Source organism: Ammodytes marinus (genome assembly GCF_949987685.1).
Source record: "Ammodytes marinus genome assembly, chromosome: 4".
Taxonomy (NCBI): domain Eukaryota; kingdom Metazoa; phylum Chordata; class Actinopteri; order Uranoscopiformes; family Ammodytidae; genus Ammodytes; species Ammodytes marinus.
In genome coordinates this window covers 15,554,089-15,572,580 of record NC_137233.1, presented here as the reverse complement: position 1 = coordinate 15,572,580, position 18,492 = coordinate 15,554,089, and the positions used below count along the sequence as shown (strand labels likewise).

Here is an 18,492-nt window from a genome sequence, read left to right as displayed (position 1 = left end):
GATACATTTGTTTAAAGATTTGTTTTATTCCTCTCCGGTTTGCTTTGAAGCCGCAGTGGCGTGGTATCAATGGCCCTCTCTTTGAGTGTTCAGTATGAATTGCAGTAGCAGTCATCTTCTGGCTGAGAGGACTCTGAACACAATTGAGCCACAGTACATCAGAGCACATCTAGAGGAAGCAGCTTACAACAGGCCACTGTCTCTCTGTGGTATAGAGAGGTGGATTCATTTGTGTCATTGGGGTCATTGGGGAGGCAGTGAAGGCTTTTTAATAGTTCTTAATTAATCTTAGTGTCGATTTGAATGTGAGTAATCTGAATGTTCCCAAATAGATCTTATCTTGATAGTGTGCCAGTCTTATACCTCTTTTCTCCTCAAACAATGGTTAAGGAAAAATAATGTTCAATGCATAATTATAGTTGTACAGTAATAACTGTTTTGTATTCTTAGTTATCTAAGGCATAAAGACCACTGTGTCATTTTGTGGAATCTGAGCAGGAGCTCTGAGAATCCACATGCTTTTGACATTACCTACACTTAAGTCAAGAGCAAACAAAAGCAAAAAAAAAAAAATCTAATTGACCTGGACCTTTGACCATGAGCTGTCTGGACTTGTTTTCTCTGCTCTGTGTTGTAGTTCTATGAAGCACAACAAAATCAGCCAGTATTTTATCCCAGCATGTTTCGTTCATGTCTTCATACGTATTATTGCCAAAGTTCCAAGGGATTGAAAGAGTGAGTGAATGAGGTCAGGTTTCAGGTAAGGGAAGTCACAGTGTGATCAGTAGAACTAAGTCATTGCTACATATGCAAATATTAGACATAAGGATACATGACGGTCATCATCGATCGCAGCCTTAACAGAAACCTGCAATGTCACTATGTACACACAATAGTTATTTCTACTTGAGCAGCTACACTATAATACTACACTTTTTAAGATTTAAATGAAATTGTAATTAGGTGAGAAACTGACTGGGGAAATATGTTTTCATGTCCGTAAAACATTCAAAGTATGTTGCATCATTTTAATTGACGTGTGCACTAATGACATATCCTTGGCTTTCTCCCTCTGCGTTAGATATTCAAAATATTGAGTGACATCAAAGGATCATCGTCATTGAACAAACGCAAACCAAAAATAGTGTGTAACGACTTGGACCATGGAGACGCCTGACTCAGAGATGAACATCTTATCCAACGGGAAAAGTCACGGCCTCGGTGAAGTCCTGAGTGGGCCAATGAAGACGTTTCAAGAGGATGATCAGTGAGTCTTCAACTGTTGTTTTAGACACAGATAAATGGCTGCCCTTTGTCGCTTACTGGGAATGGCATTTTAACACAGCATGCGTAAAGCACTTTTTATACTGAGTCTGTGTGTACTTGTGTGAAAACCACATCCTTGATTATTTCAAGTCAATCGACTTCGCAAAAGCAAAACAATGTGTTTGACTGTTTGATTTATGTGCCTTTGTACCTGTGATAAGAGTTGCCCATTGATAATGAGCAGAATTATGGATGTAGTGAGCGACATACAGAATGACATATGCATAATCTTTGCTTTTTTAAATGCATGTTTTGCTCGCCTCAACGGGTGGATCCTTATTCAGAAATGGCACTCAAACCGTCAGGTATGTCTTCAGAGATTTGTAATAAAGGTTTTTTTCAGCACGCTTATTTTCATAATAATGCAACAACAAAAAAAGCATCTTATTTTAACTCCTGTCCACTGCATATATGTGCACAGTATCCAGAGGTAAATAGAGAGACAATTGATAAACAGCTGTACATTTGCCCCCTAGATTCGAAGATCCCGATGGAGGACTTGAGAACGAGGAGTTTTTGCCCACTGAGGACAGAAAGAAATCGATACGCTTCACAGATGTAAGTGTAAAAGCCGAACTTAACAGAGATAAAAAAAACAGAAAGAACATGTTTTTTGTTTAAATAAAATGGAGACTTATTGTATGCTTTCCACTCCCTCCCAGTTTGAAGGAAAGACCTCTTTTGGCATGTCTGTCTTCAACTTGGGTAATGCTATTATGGGCAGTGGAATCCTGGGATTGGCCTATGCCATGGCTAACACTGGCATACTCCTCTTCTTGTGAGTAAATAAGTACATTTATTAGTTGTTGGCCATTTTACAAAAATAGGATATAATCTATAACTATATAACACAGGATAAATCACTTAAAATAAAGGTTGCCATAATGAATTGTCAATTTATTAACATATCAATGAGTTTCTGTGGAACTGTAACTATTCTACTCCACCCAAGTCTGTTAAATCGTCAAATGCACAACAAATTGCTTAAAAAGCCTATGATTCACTTGCTAATGTACTTTCTCAGGGATTCAGGGATTACAGCCAACTAGTGGGCTTCTTTGGGGGCGGGGGGTGGATACTAATAGGAGTGATTTATTTCCTGTCATTAAATCTTGTGGCATATCATGTTCCATGATATCTCCACCTCTATTCATGCCCTTTTTCTCAGGCTCCCGCCTGCGCCCTCGTTTTTACGTGTAGACCCCAGTTAAGGCGATAGCCTAGACTATTCAACCATTCGCGAGGAATCTCATTTACTGCCTTCTGCTCCTTGCAGAATGCAGCTGTCAGACCGTGACCCTGATTGTCTTGGTCATGTAGTCTGTGTTTGTGTAGCACCCTCCTCAGCATTAGCCTCAACTGTCAAAGTCAGTTTAACACTAGAGCATTCAGTATCAGCTCTACTAATGAAGGAAGCTGTAGGTCATTTCCTACGAAATACCTCCTAGTAATTGAGTCATTGGTATTCCAACTATAGCTGGTGACTGGTTTGATTGTAGGGCCTAAGTGAATCGGTGCAAAAGGCATTACAGTTACACTAACATTGAATTTTCAAAGCATCCTGTTGTTATCTGAACATATCAGGAGGAAAACTAATGTCAAACATACAGTGAACAGTACTTGCATAAATAATTGGTAAACTGCTTATATTTATTTGGGGACAAAACACGCAGGGGAAAGGGTATAAGCCTCCAGAGTGATTAACAGCATTACTTATGATGTGATTAATGTAGCATCAATAGCATACACCATTCTTTTATATTTCTTCATAAACACAGCATGTACTGAACATGCTAATTATAACATGCATGGGCTGTAGTTCAATGTTTGTAATAAGGAACAGTCCATCCATCTTTGCCTTGTTAATGATAAGGTGATGATACAGAGCCAAACACCTAAACCGTAGGCTATAATTGAGAAAGAGAACATGACAGTCAGTATTTAAAACATTTAGGTTTGTTTTCTTTTTATCCTTATAACCTATTTCAATGATACTGTATCTCAATGTAATCTTTCTTACTTTGGTTTTGATTACTTTAAACAACACCTTTGAGCTCAAAGTTTATTTCCTAGAAAGCAAATACTGTATATTTCTAGGCACTTGAACCTAACTTTTATAAATTAGATAACTTTAAAAGCTAGTGTTGCTTTCATATGTCTGTATTAAGTCAAATAAGTCAAAAAGGACCATAAGTTTATATAAATATAAATCAAGCAGATTTTTTTACCCTGTAGTTTCTAATGTGTTAAACTACAACATGTCATTCGTATACAGGTTTGCGCTGATGTTTGTGGCCCCTGTTAGTACTACAAACTGTATTGAGGCTGTGGAGGAGATTATGGCCTGTGGCGTTAAGAGAACTCTTGATCCACCGGCCGAGATACAAATAGACATTCTCATTCCTCGTCAGCATATTTCCAGTCGGACACAGAAATAGAGCAGGCATGAAAAGCCTGGTGCCAGTTTGCCAGGATCTAGAGAAGGATATTTCATCATTTACACTTGGCATCACACACACGCTTAACTTTTTCCAAAAGACACAAAGCCATAGGTTTAATAAATGCTACAGGTTTTCACGGCTGTTGTAATGCTGCTAATGACACAATTGGTCTCACCTCAGTTGTGGCTACAATGAAATATAGTATGCAAAAATGCTTGGAGAAGGCGTGAGAAAGGTGAATAATTCGGAAGCTCCCACCAATTAGGAATGCTTATCTGAAGACAGTGTTCGGACCTGCTCGGGTTTATCCATGTGTAGGACTATTGATTTTTTTGAATCAATTGGAGTACATTCATATTCAATGAGAGACAAACTTGTTATTTCAAGAATGCCTCGTTCCATGCTGAAAAATTGTTTCAACTGTCAATAAATGTGTCACAATAAAACAATTAGTATTTTGAAGCAGTGAACGGTGCTGTTCAGGACAGTGACATAGTGGAAAAATCAACTAGATTTAATGAACAAGGTTTTGTCCCTCATGCAAGTGTTTGATTGCAATGTATACTAAAAAAGGAATGCCAGTATTTTAATCCCAGGGGGATTTTAGAATTTAGTGTAATATAACGTTGAGATGTATAAAAGAGTATGTCATAACAGATAATGTAATTTTCCCTTCTGTGTTGTGTCACAGGTTCCTCCTGACCGCAGTTGCACTTTTATCATCTTATTCCATCGGTCTGATGCTCAAGGCTGCAGGCATTGTGGGTAAGAATTGTGTCATGTCATGTCTGTTGCTATATATTTTAGTGTACAGCTATGTTATCGAAATTACATGTTGGCCTCAAAGTCCAGCTACTTGTACCAAATTGAAACATCCGATACAGTCAAAGTGGTTAAGGACCAATTTTTCGACACTTAAAAACCATGCTTGACACCAACCGGATTAAAAGATAAACAGGCATGGATTACAAATGTAAAAAGATATATAGTGTGATCGCTTCAAAGTCTCACACTATGGTAGTTGGTATGCCAATTACTATTAAATTGTTGTTTCCGTGCCAGAATGATGTATTGGAATGATTTGGTTTTCCAGTCAATCTAACTTCTCCAATGGCTTAATGTGATTATGAAAAGGAAAATCAATGATAAAGGGATTCTGTAATGGGGATTAAATAAAGTTTGTAATATGTAGAAACAAACTCTGGAATTGACATCTCAGCAAACAAGTGAGCATTATTGTCTGTAATCTGCTTTCAGGAATTCGAGCTTATGAACAGCTGGGGTACAGAGCCTTTGGCACTCCTGGAAAAATGGCTGCTGGTATAGCAATCACCCTGCAGAATATCGGAGGTGAGGAGTCAATGTGATGCCAATGATTAATGAGTTGGCAAATACACTATGTCGACTGTTTGCAAACTCCCTGTGGGAGAAAACATGAATTATGCACCATAACGTAGTTAAGAGCTTTAACCAGGCCACTATATTCACTTAAAACAATAGTTTCACACGGAGATATGTGCCTTTAATTCTGCATATTGTGTGCATGTCTTCGGTCTACAACTAACAATTATTTCCATTATCAATTAATTAGCTGAATTATGGAAGTAAATGAGTGTCATCGGATTTTGAAAATAAAAAGCCATTGAATTTTAAGCACTGAATATTTATGCATTGAAATAACGTATCTGAATTTTTTGCAGCATTGAAACAATGTATCTACATTTTTGCCCGCACTGAAATAATGTATCTGAATGTTTTGCCTCTGAATTTAACTCATTACATTTTAAACAACAAATTTTCACCTTTATTTTACAATGTTCTCAAATTCAAAATCTAATTTTCAACGTTAAAAAATTCAACGTGCCAAATTCAACTGCAAAATCCCATGTATGAAATTCAGAGTAAAACTTTGGGGACCCAAGGAAGAGCAATCGATCATAGATAGTAGATTGCGTTCAACAAAGAGAGCAAGTGGTAAACAAACATGTTTCTATATATATGCTAGCCATTATATTCTTCCCTATATAGAAACATGTTTGTACTCACCCAAGCACCATCGTTACTTGTGTTGCCGTTTGACATGGCTAAAACCTGATTTGCCTTCCTGCATCAGTCAGGGGTATCCAAGGCAACAAGCTAATATTCCCACTGGCTCTCATTGTTTGAACGCGATCTAGCATCTATGATCGATTGCTCTTCCTTGGTTCCCCAAAGTTTTACTCTGAATTTCATACATGGGATTTTGCAGTTGAATTTGGCACGTTGAATTTTTTAACGTTGAATATTTAATTTAGAATTTGAGAACATTGTCAAATAAAGGTGAACATTAGTTATTTAAAATGTAATGAGGCAAAAAATTCAGATGCATTATTTCAATGCGGCAAAAAATTCAGATACATTATTTCAATGCTGCAAAAAATTCAGATACGTTATTTCAATGCATAAATATTCAGTGCTTAAAATTCAATGGCTTTTTATTTTCAAAATCCGATGACACTCATTTACTTCCATACTGAATTAATTAACAAACTGTCTGGTTTATAAAATGTCTATACTTGTGGAAAATGCTTACGAAAATTCCCTAGAGCATAAGAGGATACAATAAAGTTGTTTGTCCAACCAAGTCGGCTTTACTACCACCTAACAAAACAGAGAAAAAATCACTAAGATTCTCACATTGGAGGTTAAATGTGATCATATTTCAATATACTGAGTCTAACACAGTTGGAATCTGCTGATAGAAAACACAGTGTCAGTGTAATAAGTACGGCAATGTCACTTGTCCAAAGTGATGACTACATGTGCCATTGCTTAATGGATATCTTTTCTCTTTTTGTTTTTTATAAGTCAACGTACTTCAACTCAAGCATGCTTGTCCACACATTCTCACATATCCTTTGTGTTGTCTGTCACAGCTATGTCCAGCTACCTGTACATTGTGAAATCTGAGTTACCGCTGGTCATCCAAGCTTTCCTGAAGGTAGAACCCACCTCTGAGTGAGTATTAATCTTTATTAAAGGCCCAACATCTATTGATATGTATATTATCGAGTTGTGTTGTAAAAATATCACAAATGTTTTCCATCAATTTTCAGAATCAGATCAATTATAATTTTTAATTAAGTGACCGTGGAAAAAAGAAAAGAAAAGGAAGAAGTAGTAGCTTAGTTTAGCATTGGATTTTAGTTTGTTGTATTGTATTGTATTGTATTGTTTTGTTTGGGCCATTGTGATGAAACAGGATTAGACCTTGTCATCCGCTTCCTTACTTCATCAAACCCCTCTTTTGTTATTGTATATTGAGCCCCCTAGTGGTGGTACATTGTGCGTTTAAGTGCTTTCCATTATCATCATCACTGTGCTGCTAGTGACAGGTATGTGCCTCGTGCCTGCTGTTGGCCCAGAGCTCAGAAGGTGTCCATAGGAGTCAAGGGGCCTGGCCGAATAATTCCATCTGCACAATTCATTAATTCAGTCAGTGTGGGGTGGGGTGGGCTGGGGCTGGGGCTGGGGGTGGGGCGGGGGTGTGATGAGTAACAAAGCTTGCAATTGGCTGAGCATACGGTTAGGCATACACACAACATAAACCGCCAGTGCAGTCAGCTTGTTGAGGTAAGTGGTGTTCACGTCAGAGTCACCCCACAGACACGGCCACTCTGCATAAGGCCATGGAGGACTGAAGTGAATTCCAGTTGCCTGTTCGTATCTAAAAACAAACCATGTGCTCAAAAGGGATATAGCAGCGACTGCAGCCAAACCCCTTAATGAAACGTCTCAGACCTGGAAACATTAAAAAGAAAACTTCAAAAAAAATCTTGCTTAGAAATGTCTGCAACCCATGTCAACCTTTTTGTTTTACATATTGTAGCTAAACATCCAGACAGTCCTTTTAGGGATCTCACATTCGATGCAATACACACAGTTTGTGTTCCTCTACACCACTGCTCAGGGCCTGACCCGTCGAAAGGACATGTCGTTGGCCCTTTATCATTGATTAATGTTAGGAACAGAATACTACTTACATACAGTATCTGTGTATGTGTGTGTCCATGGCAGGTTCAGAGGCTTAGCTACCATTGGACTTGAAGTATGGAGTGCTATGACTCTCGCTTTCTCTGCGCGTCACACAGACACAAATGACAGCAGCAGGTGGTGTGACACGGCTGCCAAATTCCAAGCCGAGCATAGGGTTAGGTCAGCTCAGGCCTATTCAGATCAGGTGGCAGGAGATCTGAGCAGAATGAGTGGTGGGCTGCAGACGTGGGACTGGGGGTTTGCAGTGGAAGATTAGCATTTTAGCAACAGAAGCTCGAAAATGTTGTAATATAATGACTACAACTGCTATCATGGGCGCAATAACAAAAACAAAAGAAGTGAAAATAAGTATACAAAAACAGTGCTACGCAGACCCTAGTTGACACACATTGTAAAAAAAAAGGTCAGTCAGCCCTATGTTTTTAACACATCTCTCATAGCAAAATGTTCAATTGTAAGACAGTAAAATACGAAGATTTATAACTTGACCTTGATGTGTTCTCCTCGGAACTTGTCCTGGACTTTCCCTTAACAGTTCTGGATTCACAGTAGCCATGTGAAAGCTGATCGTCTGAAATTACCTTTTGACAAATTTTGAGGAAATGACCTGTGATTTGTGTAGCTTCCCTCTGCTTTCAAGAGACCCCGTAGCACACACACACACACACACACACACCAGACACACAAACACACACACACACACACACACACACACACACACCAGACACACAAACACACACACACGCAAATACACATGCACGCACACACACGCACACGCACACACACACACACACACACACACACACACACACACATACACACACACACACATGCACGCACATGCACACATGCACGCACAGACAGAGCTACAGTAGTGACATAGATCCTTGTATGCCCCAGTCTGTTCAGAGGGTAAAGAGTAACAGGCTTAGCAGCTTAAATGGGGGGCTATACGACACAAAGACCATTATACACTAAGGATTTAGGAGACAAGGTTCTTGAATGGTTTGGTTTCATTTGATGCCGCCAGATTAAGTTGTATGGAGAGGATGTCTTTTGTTGTTTGCGCATCTGAAGGACTGAGACACTTTTCACATAACAATAAACAAGCTGTTTAACCACATATATTACAGTATGTTTACTGTAAGCAGCCATTACCAGGTTGTTGGAGAGGAAGTGAAATATCCATTACCAATGTTGTTTCCATATAACAAAACTGGGTCTGAACACCATGTAACAGTCAGCTGTGCCCACATGTGGAAAGCACATATACGTGTCTTGTCATATGAGGTAGTTATGTTCAGGACATTTGGGACAGATATGTGTGGTGCCACCATATACTGTAGCAGATGATCATACGGCAGCATTGGATTCAAAAGGAAGCAGGGCTAAGTTTGGTCTTGTCATTCCATCATCACATGATTTTTTTTGTTGCCTTGATCCAAAACTGTGTAAGCAATGCTTTCAACATGGAAACATTTTGGAAGTGTGTTGTGGTATGGTGTGAGTAAAAAAGATGTCTTTAAGGAGGGTTGGTAAGAAAGAAAAAAAGAGACGGAGATGATCAAGGAGGGATGGAACACTGGTAATACAGTATTTACTGACTTGGTCAGCGCTGGCTGGTTTAGTCTCCACTATGTCCTCCTTTTCTGCAACGTCAACGCTCAAATAAATCATCAGAGTTATACAACAGTCTAGATCCACTGGTGACGGTGGGAGCAACATGAGCGGTCACATTTTTTCCACAATCTTAAGGCCAAGGATGTTCCAAGCAGGTTGCCATTGGTCTGCCAAAATGCAGCAGCTCAAGAGTAGTTTTTATAACAACCGTACGTCAGACAAACAAGTGCTCTCTGGCTATGTGGTTTAAGAAAAAGTTGCACCACCGACAGTTTCACTAAATGTGTAAACCAATGTTTCAGTATGCTACACCCTATTTTTTCTCTTTCTCTCTCTCTCTCTCTCTCTCTCTCTCTCTCTCTCTTTGTGTACTGTGCCTCTTTGCCAATGTTTGAAGCATCGAACTCCCCAAAGTAAACTAGATTTTTTTTTCTCCAAACAGTCTGTGGTACTTGAATGGAAACTACCTGGTCATCATGGTCTCTGCCAGTATCATCCTGCCCCTGGCTTTAATGAAACAGCTCGGTGAGTATAGAGCTAACACAGGGGTGACCTGTCTTGAGGTTTCATCCACCCAAATTAATTGAGGCATATTCATCTTCACATTGGATGGACCTGTGAAAAATCTTAAATAACAAAATTTTAATGGAGTTGCTTCAAAGTCAAGCAATTAGTGTGGGCCTTTTATCCGACCCCTTGCTGTGGGGAAACAGCAGGTGCCCAATTAGACATAATTTTCACTGAGATGAAAACACCTGACTGTAAACCTGGTGCACTTCTTGTGTAACTCACAGAGCTTACAGTAGTCCCCAACGACACACAAGGCCCAAATGTGTCAGATCAGTTTAGGGAGCTGTAACATAAATCTCTTTTATCCCTTTTTCTTTTCTTTTTTTTTTAGGTTACCTCGGCTATACCAGTGGATTTTCTCTCGGCTGCATGGTGTTTTTTCTCAGTGCTGTAAGTTGGTTGCTCACATAACGGCACATCATCACAGTGACTTTTCAAAAGAACCTCTCTCTGGCATGACATTTTTGGCACACGTTACATTCTTTTCCACCTTTGTCACTTTCCCACCCTTGTCTCTATATTCAGTGGTATGTGGCTATGTTTGATAAGGCGAATATAAGAGCTGCTTAGAAAGGTTCAGAATAAAACCTATGTACTTGAGGCCAAGTCACACTAATCGGATGCATGAGAAATGGCTTTTTGCAGCTTGGCCGTGATGATTATGAGTATTCTATAGAGCCCTTTGTTTATTGACTCTGACGCATCCCCCCATAACAACATCTTATATTTTCTACCATTGCTTCCTTACCATCATTTGTGCATCTCTTTGCAGGTTATCTATAAGAAGTTTCAGATTCCCTGCCCATTTGAAGTGTACTCATCCAACAGCACTGCTGCACACCTCGGCCTGAATGTCTCCAGCCATGGCCATGAGTACAACAACGGTCTGGTTCACGAGGAAGAAGATGACTCCTACTGCACCCCGCGCATGTTCACCATCAACTCACAGGTAGGTCAACAACATAGTCCACTTAACTGGATTGTTTTTTTGTTTTGTTTTTAAATCTGCAGGTGTACTCTACTCTACTCTGAATTCTCACACATATTTTGAGAGGCTTGTTGCACTGCTGTTAACCAAAGTAACAGCTTTATTATGTGCTCTTCACAGACAGCGTACACCATTCCCATCTTGGCTTTCGCCTTCGTTTGCCATCCAGAGGTTCTCCCTATCTACACCGAGCTCCGCAAGTGAGTCACCCCTGTGACCCAGGATATCTGATAACATGTTGATGCTAAATGATGCAATGAAATAACTTTCAACTCTCTGATTGTAGCCCAACACAGAAGAAGATGCAGAAGGTGTCCAACCTATCCATCTTAGTCATGTACACCATGTACTTTCTGGCTGCTCTCTTCGGCTATCTGACATTTAAAGGTGAGAATGTTATTCGCTGGCACCTTTTTTTGGGGGGGGTGGGGGGGGGGTGTAGTACAGCATGAGTGGTAAAATACAAATGTTTATGCAAAAAAAGCAGAGTCGTTACATTGATAGATGGTTCTCATTGTTACAAGTTACACAGTAAAGCGAAATGAGTGCTGCTTTGGTTGAGAGATACACGTTCATTGTGACTTAATCTAAAAAAATCGTTGTTTTGCTGGTTTCTATATCTTACAATGAATAAGCCATATCTTTAAAATTACAGATTTGGCCAAATCTACAGGGCCTGACAATGTGGTGATGAGGGGATGCTGCTGTCTATTGCATTTCTGATTTAACCTTTGAGACATTTCCAATTTGAAATTCAAATGTTGGTACCATTGGTATAATGATATTCAGTACTCATGGCAAGTATTTTTATGTATTGAGAAAAAAAAACAGAGCCTGCATGGTAGGCCTACATTATTACTTTCTATACATACATTGAGCTCGAGTGCCCTCTTGTGGTGACTATGTGCTGTCCAGTGCGAGAAGCCATTTTTACTGGGTGACCTTCACATGAGAAAAACTTTATTAATAAGGTGTTTTTTCCTTCACATTTCTATAGGTAAAGTGGAGCCTGAACTGCTGCACACCTACAGCCAGATTGACCCTTACGACACTTTGATCCTGTGTGTGCGAGTGGCCGTACTCACAGCCGTCACACTGACCGTCCCTATTGTGTTGTTCCCGGTACGTTTCTTGTTGATTTTATTCTCTGCAGTGCAAAGGTGTTGTATTGCGGCATCATTTCCTTACTGAGCCGTCTGTCTGCTTCTGTCCACAGGTCCGTAGAGCCATCCAGCAGATGGCTTTCCCCACCAAGCCTTTTAACTGGTTGCGTCACATTGCCATTGCTCTAGTTCTACTCACCTTCATCAACATGCTGGTGATATTTGCTCCAAACATCCTGGGCATCTTCGGCTTCATTGGTTAGTATAGCTCCGAACATAAAGCGGAAGTATTATCAGTAAAGTATCACAATGATGTTATGATTAGCCTATCAATGATTGCCCAATAGGCTTAAAATCATCACCATGACGTACTATGGACAAGTAGCAAACATGTTATCCTATCTACATAACATTAGAAAAAATCACTGGGGTTTCCTGACTTATCTATCCGTCTGTATGGATTTTTTAAAAAGTTTTTTCTACATTCTACATGACGTGATCATGGGTAACTTATTCCATCCCTGTTGACCGCCTGGACCCTCCTTTCGACACGGTGGTGTCTGTTATGGGTCAAGCTTTCTGGTTCGAAACAGAAAACAACATCAAAAGCAAAACTAATAAAATGTGACCGGTGCATGTTTACTCGCGGAAAACATGACGATCTGAGTCAATATTATTGTCATGCGCTGTCCTAAGGTTGGCGGTCATGGTTCAGAGGTCAGAGATGAAAGATGAAAACATTTTTAGTTAAGGGACGCCAAGGCCAACTAGTGCTAGCCCTTAGGTACACATGCAAGTCATTCAGAGCGGACTTGAAAACACATTATTGTACAAAAACACAACACAGATGTCGCAATATTTAGCTGTTTGTATATTTTTCAAGGGCTATTCAGTAGTTACTTCAAAGTAGCCATTCATTTTTCAACTCTGCTTGGCAAGATAATCTCTTTAATGCTTTGGCGCTTGGATTAACTATATACAGTAGTTACTCTTAATAAAAAGTATTGTATCTGTCGCCCTGATCTCAATGTCCACTGTCTTGTCTTGCCATAGTCATGTTAATATCTCTTCAAACACACACACACACACATCGCATAAGAGCTCATCATTCCAATCCAAAAGATCATTATCCTTTAGGCTGAGCTGGACCTGAAATGTAATGTTTGCCCCCATACATTTATTTTGACGGAAATGTACCATTGTAAATGGGCAATTGGCCATTCAAGCACAGAACAGGAATCACGACAATGGTGAAAATATTAGAAATATGTCCATTTCCTCCAGAGAAAATACATTTCATCTGAAAAAGATCACACGTACACGTGATACCATTTTTGTTTAATGCTGTATGCTGTATTATTAACCAGCCCTCTCTCATTCTCTATACAGGTGCCACGTCGGCTCCCTGCCTCATTTTCATCTTCCCCGCTGTCTTTTACATACGCATCGTTCCCAATGAAGAAGAACCCATGAACTCGAAACCTAAAATACTGGTGAGGAAAATGTTCCCTTTTACTGGTGCTTTATGTTAACCTAAGGGTAACACTTTACAATAAGGGTACACATTTATTAACTGATAGTTCACGCTTACTTACTGCTATTAATGTTTAGTTAATGCATATTAAGCATCAACTAACTGTTAATCTTTAGTTATAACGTTTAATTAATGATTGGTTAACAACTAAGCATAAATGTTATTTAATGCTTAGTTCATTCTAATTAAGCATTAGATAAGCAGTTAATAACAGTTAGTTAATGCTTCGTTAATGCTTATTAAGCAATAATTTAGCATTAACTATCAGTTCATTAATGTACCCTTATTGTGAAGTGTTACCAACATAAGTGATTAACCTGTGTGATATACAGGCTTTTTTATCATGGTACAGTAGATTGGACACACCAGAGTTCTTGATATTTAAGCATCTGTTCCACTTTCCCCCCTCATTTTCAGGCTGCCTGTTTTGCTGCTTTGGGCGTCTCCTTCATGGTGATGAGTCTGAGCTTCATATTCATAGACTGGACAACAGGGGGCGGCATGTCTGCAGGAGGCCACTAGATGCTGTTTCAGTGTGTGTGTGTGTGTGTGTGTGTGTGTGTGTGTGTGTGTGTGTGTGTGTGTGTGTGTGTGTGTGTGTGTGTGTGTGTGTGTGTGTGTGTGTGAGAGAGAGAGAAAGAAGTGTATGTGTGTGAGAGCGTTGGAAAATGGAGGGTAGGGGGAGAGTAAAACTGTTCAATGTAAAGGAAGCACTATCACCTCAGTGGGAACACACTACAGGGCTTCCCGGCACAGAGCCTGGGCTTCATAACAAAGTGAACTGTATAGAATGTCAGTTGGAATCACATTTATATTGATACAATTTAAATTAACTTTCTTGACTGTAAAATAACACATAACAAAGCCCTTTCGTAACGACTTTCAATAACTGAGTTTTAAAATTTGTATGAATAATCAGGGCTAGACAGGGTCTTTTTTTATTATGTGCGTGACTAAGTCCATCCATGATGGTGTAACGGGCCTCTTGTTGTGGCTTCCTCTTTATTTTCACACAAATAACTGCAGCTGGTACTGTACCGACAAAGAAGGCGCTATCACCTGTCAAGATGAAGACAGGGATGCATCAAAATGTACACAAGAAGTGGTTGTAAGAAAGTCATTTTTACACAAATATTAATAATTTTCCACAAGACGCACACATATCAGGACAGTCAGATGATCTCCTTTCTTAACCACCAGCACTCTGAATGGTTCATCGTGGTGTAATATTGGCCAACAAAAAGTGCTCTTAAGGCCTGCAGGTGACATTTCATTTCATGGTCTGTCAAATTCCAGAGTTGTTATGTAGTGTATCACATTAAGTCTGAGCTTTTGTTTCCAGATCTGCTATCTCTCTACAGAAACCCTGGTGCCTTTTAGCATCTGGAACAGCACACAAACATACAGTCAAAGGAAAACAGGAGTGTATATTTATTTAGCTATTATATCTGTGTCTTTAATTTTTAATTAACTATATTTAACTACTGCATATGATGAAGTTAATAATTATAGTACTACATTTATAATTAAGTTCTTACAAAAAATATTTTTTTTCCCCACACTTTATCACATCACAATGAATTCTTCTATTTATATATTTAAATACTACTCAAGACTCCATGAGTGAACATTTAAATCCCAGATGCAACAGTGCTTCACTGTTCACTGGATGGTAGTTTTCTCTGCTCTGAAAAGCTCAAGTGAAAAGAACAGTTTGACATTCTTGGAAAACATGTATTCCCTTTTTTCTGCAGAGAGTTCGGTGAAGATTCATATCACTCTCATATCTGTGTAATACACAACTACAGCCAAATTAGCTTAGCATTAAGACTGGAAGGACATGGAAACTGCTACCCAAACATGTAGTTTTGGAAGTATTTGCCCAGTTCATTTTAATTTTATTATTATTATTATTTTGAGGCAACAATATGTGGAAACCAATGTATAGCTACAGTATATCTCAGTATATCAAGTAAAACCAACGGCACTTACACGACTATGGGACACTTATTACCCAACCCAAGCTCTGTGGGTTTGATCAACGCCTGGGCATGCAGAATTATGATGAACCTGCTGGTGGGTGGGGCAGAGTTTAACAAATTAAATTGTATTAATTTGAAGATGTATTACGTTTTTTTTTCTTCTGCCCTAACGTTTTTGCTGTACCGGTTTGTTGTAATTGAACCTTTTGTCACCCTTGTTGACTTAGTAGACCTGCGCTAAATGTTTTGTATGCTGTCATGTACAGTCTAGATGGCGTAGTGAACTGTAACACAGGGACAAAGAAGTTCCTGCTGACACCGTCATTCATAGATATTATTGTGACACTGTACACCTGGCATCTAATAGTGAAGTGTATTGAGGTCCCATTCTGTGTTATATTAGTGTTATGAAGGCCTTATTTAAAGATGCTTATTCAACCTAACTGTTGTGATGTTTCAAACAGTGAGCTTTATTTAGGGAGGTTGATAGCTACCTTCAGTAATCATTCAGGTGATTAGCACTGACAGCCTGCATATACTGTACATTAATTTTGTATTGATTATTTAGAAATATAGATCACAAATGAGCAAGTTTTGAAAACGGCATATCATTTTAAAGCTTTTTTAAAAAACGTAGATAAATATTATAGCAAATAATTGCTGCTCTTAACCAAAGATGTTTTTTTGTATCATATTGCAACTCTCAGGCTTCAAAATGTCCTGGTAAACTATCCCATCCCTCATTTTATTTATATATTACTATACATATATCACTATTTTATGTTTGTTTAGCTGCTTTGATTCCGGATTAATCACAGATACATTTTTTTAAAGTATCACAGGGAAATATGTGGTGCACATATTAACCTCGTCCCTTGCTTCCCCACATGTATTTCCCCAGTGTTTGCTGAGCAAAGGGAGGTTTAGTTTGGTCATATTTAGTGAACAGGGATTTTCTTCACTTTGAGGGATTATGCCAAAATAATAACTCACTACCTACTGCTTTGAAATGCCTTTAGCTTTTAAAACAGGTGCCAACACATGAATACCAGACGCAGTATATCAATTTCTGCATTCTTCATGTATCCTTAAACAAATATGTGATACTCTATTTTTAGCTGTTGTTCAAGACAAAAGTCTTTGGAAAACGACACAACTATAAATGAATATCAAGGTACATGAATTTTGGTGAACAAGATGTGGCTTTATATAAATAATGTATATAAATGTAAACCTTTTATATTTGTGATGATGCATATTTACAGTAGCTTGTAAAGTGTACATAGCAGGTACAGTTTTAGTTTGCCAATAAAAATAATTGTAAATGTTTTTACATTGTCTCTGTTGTCATCATACCCCCTTGTTTAAGTGGCACACATTGTGTTAAAGCAAAACAGTAAAAGTCAACTACAATCACTCAGATTTGTTTTTTGCACGTGTGTTACTATTAACTTGTTTGACATTTAATTAATTGATTAGACATGTTTTAAACAATGTATGAATATAACAAAAAAACATATAGCCTATTTTGTGTACATCAGTTAAAAGAAGAGTTTATCGATTCCGATGTCAGTGTTCTTATCACATCTGGCAAGGCTAAGTTGTGTTTACACACTTAAAACAAACATTAACCCCAACCTTTATGCCACCATGATTGCTCACTGCTGACGTTATGCAAGAATACTTCAGGATTTGTGTAACATATCAACATTGGCTCAATTAGATTTTTTTATGATTGAAATAGCAGACCATATGCTTGTGTGTTGGTCTTTCTGACACCCTCAGCCAATTCAAATCTACATTACCTGCCACATTTAGGCTCCTATAAGAAAAACATGTAGCATAATGAACCCATCCACAGTAAGTGAGCAACATTTAAAATGGCGCATAACACATTTTCTCATAGGCTTATCAGCATATTAGGCTACTGTTTTTCACAAATGGGAATACAAGTTTAAAGACTTGTTGTGTTTTGACTTCACTGTATTTTAGTGTATTTTTCTATTTTAACTCACACAAATAGTTTAAACTGCCAGCTTTTTTATTTTGTTATTTTGTAAAGAACCCCTTGAGCTCAATTTATGAAAGGTCTAAAACAAATACAGATATTATTTATTACTATTAGGCCTACTGTATTATGGCTCTGGGATTTCTCTTAACGAAGGCATACAGCCCAGTAAAGTACCAGAGAAAATATATATTTCTGCCCATTTGGGGGCACTGTCAACTAACTCTTCTATGAGCCTGATAAAACATGCCAAGATATTTATTTCATAAACATGTGACATATAGACCCATTAGCCATTTTAACAACCCGTACTGCACCTTGCTTAGACCATCCTGTTCTTGTAGCCTATAGCTCAGAGTTGTTCAGACTGCTGTGTAACGTTGTGTGATTGCCCTGTGAGAGGCAGCATCCATAAGGAATGCAGAGGAACGGTGCCTCAGGCACAGTGCCCACTGCAGTCTGCACGCTCCGCGCGCCAAGGAAATCACGCCTCACTGGCTCCCCTTTTAATTGGCTCCACACAAGCTACCGCGGGGAGCTCACCTGTTTTAACAGGACTACTGCGACAAGTTGTCGAAGTGGCCTCGATTCGAGTGGTCCAATAATTCCAATAGTCGTAGGAATATCTGAGGGAGTGAGCACTAATTGGGCACCGACGAGGACTGCAGCAGCCGCTCGAGCGAGGGACGCGCTGCTCACCGGGCCGAGAAGACAAGTGAGGCAGTGTGCAGCGGATGCTGGACGGATAGGGCTCTGAGCGTTTCGACATGGACCATAGGTAACAGCCTCAGATTCATTGGAAGAACTCAAATGATTTGTGCGCACATGCTTCATCTTTGAGCTCCCTACATTAGCAAGATAGCAGGGGCATAGACTTTTTACGCG

The 18,492-nt window shown here is 39.0% G+C and overlaps 1 protein-coding gene across 1 annotated transcript; it reads left to right on the top strand.

Moving 5' to 3' along the window:
* Nucleotides 1-1,163: 1,163 nt before the first annotated feature.
* slc38a3b (solute carrier family 38 member 3b) lies at nucleotides 1,164-14,152 on the top strand (the record flags this gene model as incomplete). Its single annotated transcript, XM_080025335.1, has 16 exons — nucleotides 1,164-1,267; nucleotides 1,611-1,631; nucleotides 1,803-1,884; nucleotides 1,989-2,104; nucleotides 4,459-4,532; nucleotides 5,025-5,117; nucleotides 6,683-6,764; nucleotides 9,865-9,947; nucleotides 10,324-10,382; nucleotides 10,765-10,941; nucleotides 11,101-11,180; nucleotides 11,267-11,367; nucleotides 11,978-12,102; nucleotides 12,197-12,341; nucleotides 13,473-13,576; nucleotides 14,035-14,152. The coding sequence occupies 16 exons, from the start codon at nucleotides 1,164-1,166 to the stop codon at nucleotides 14,137-14,139; spliced, it is 1,551 nt and encodes a 516-aa protein (XP_079881461.1). The 3' UTR covers nucleotides 14,140-14,152.
* Between the last annotated feature and the right edge of the window lie 4,340 nt (nucleotides 14,153-18,492).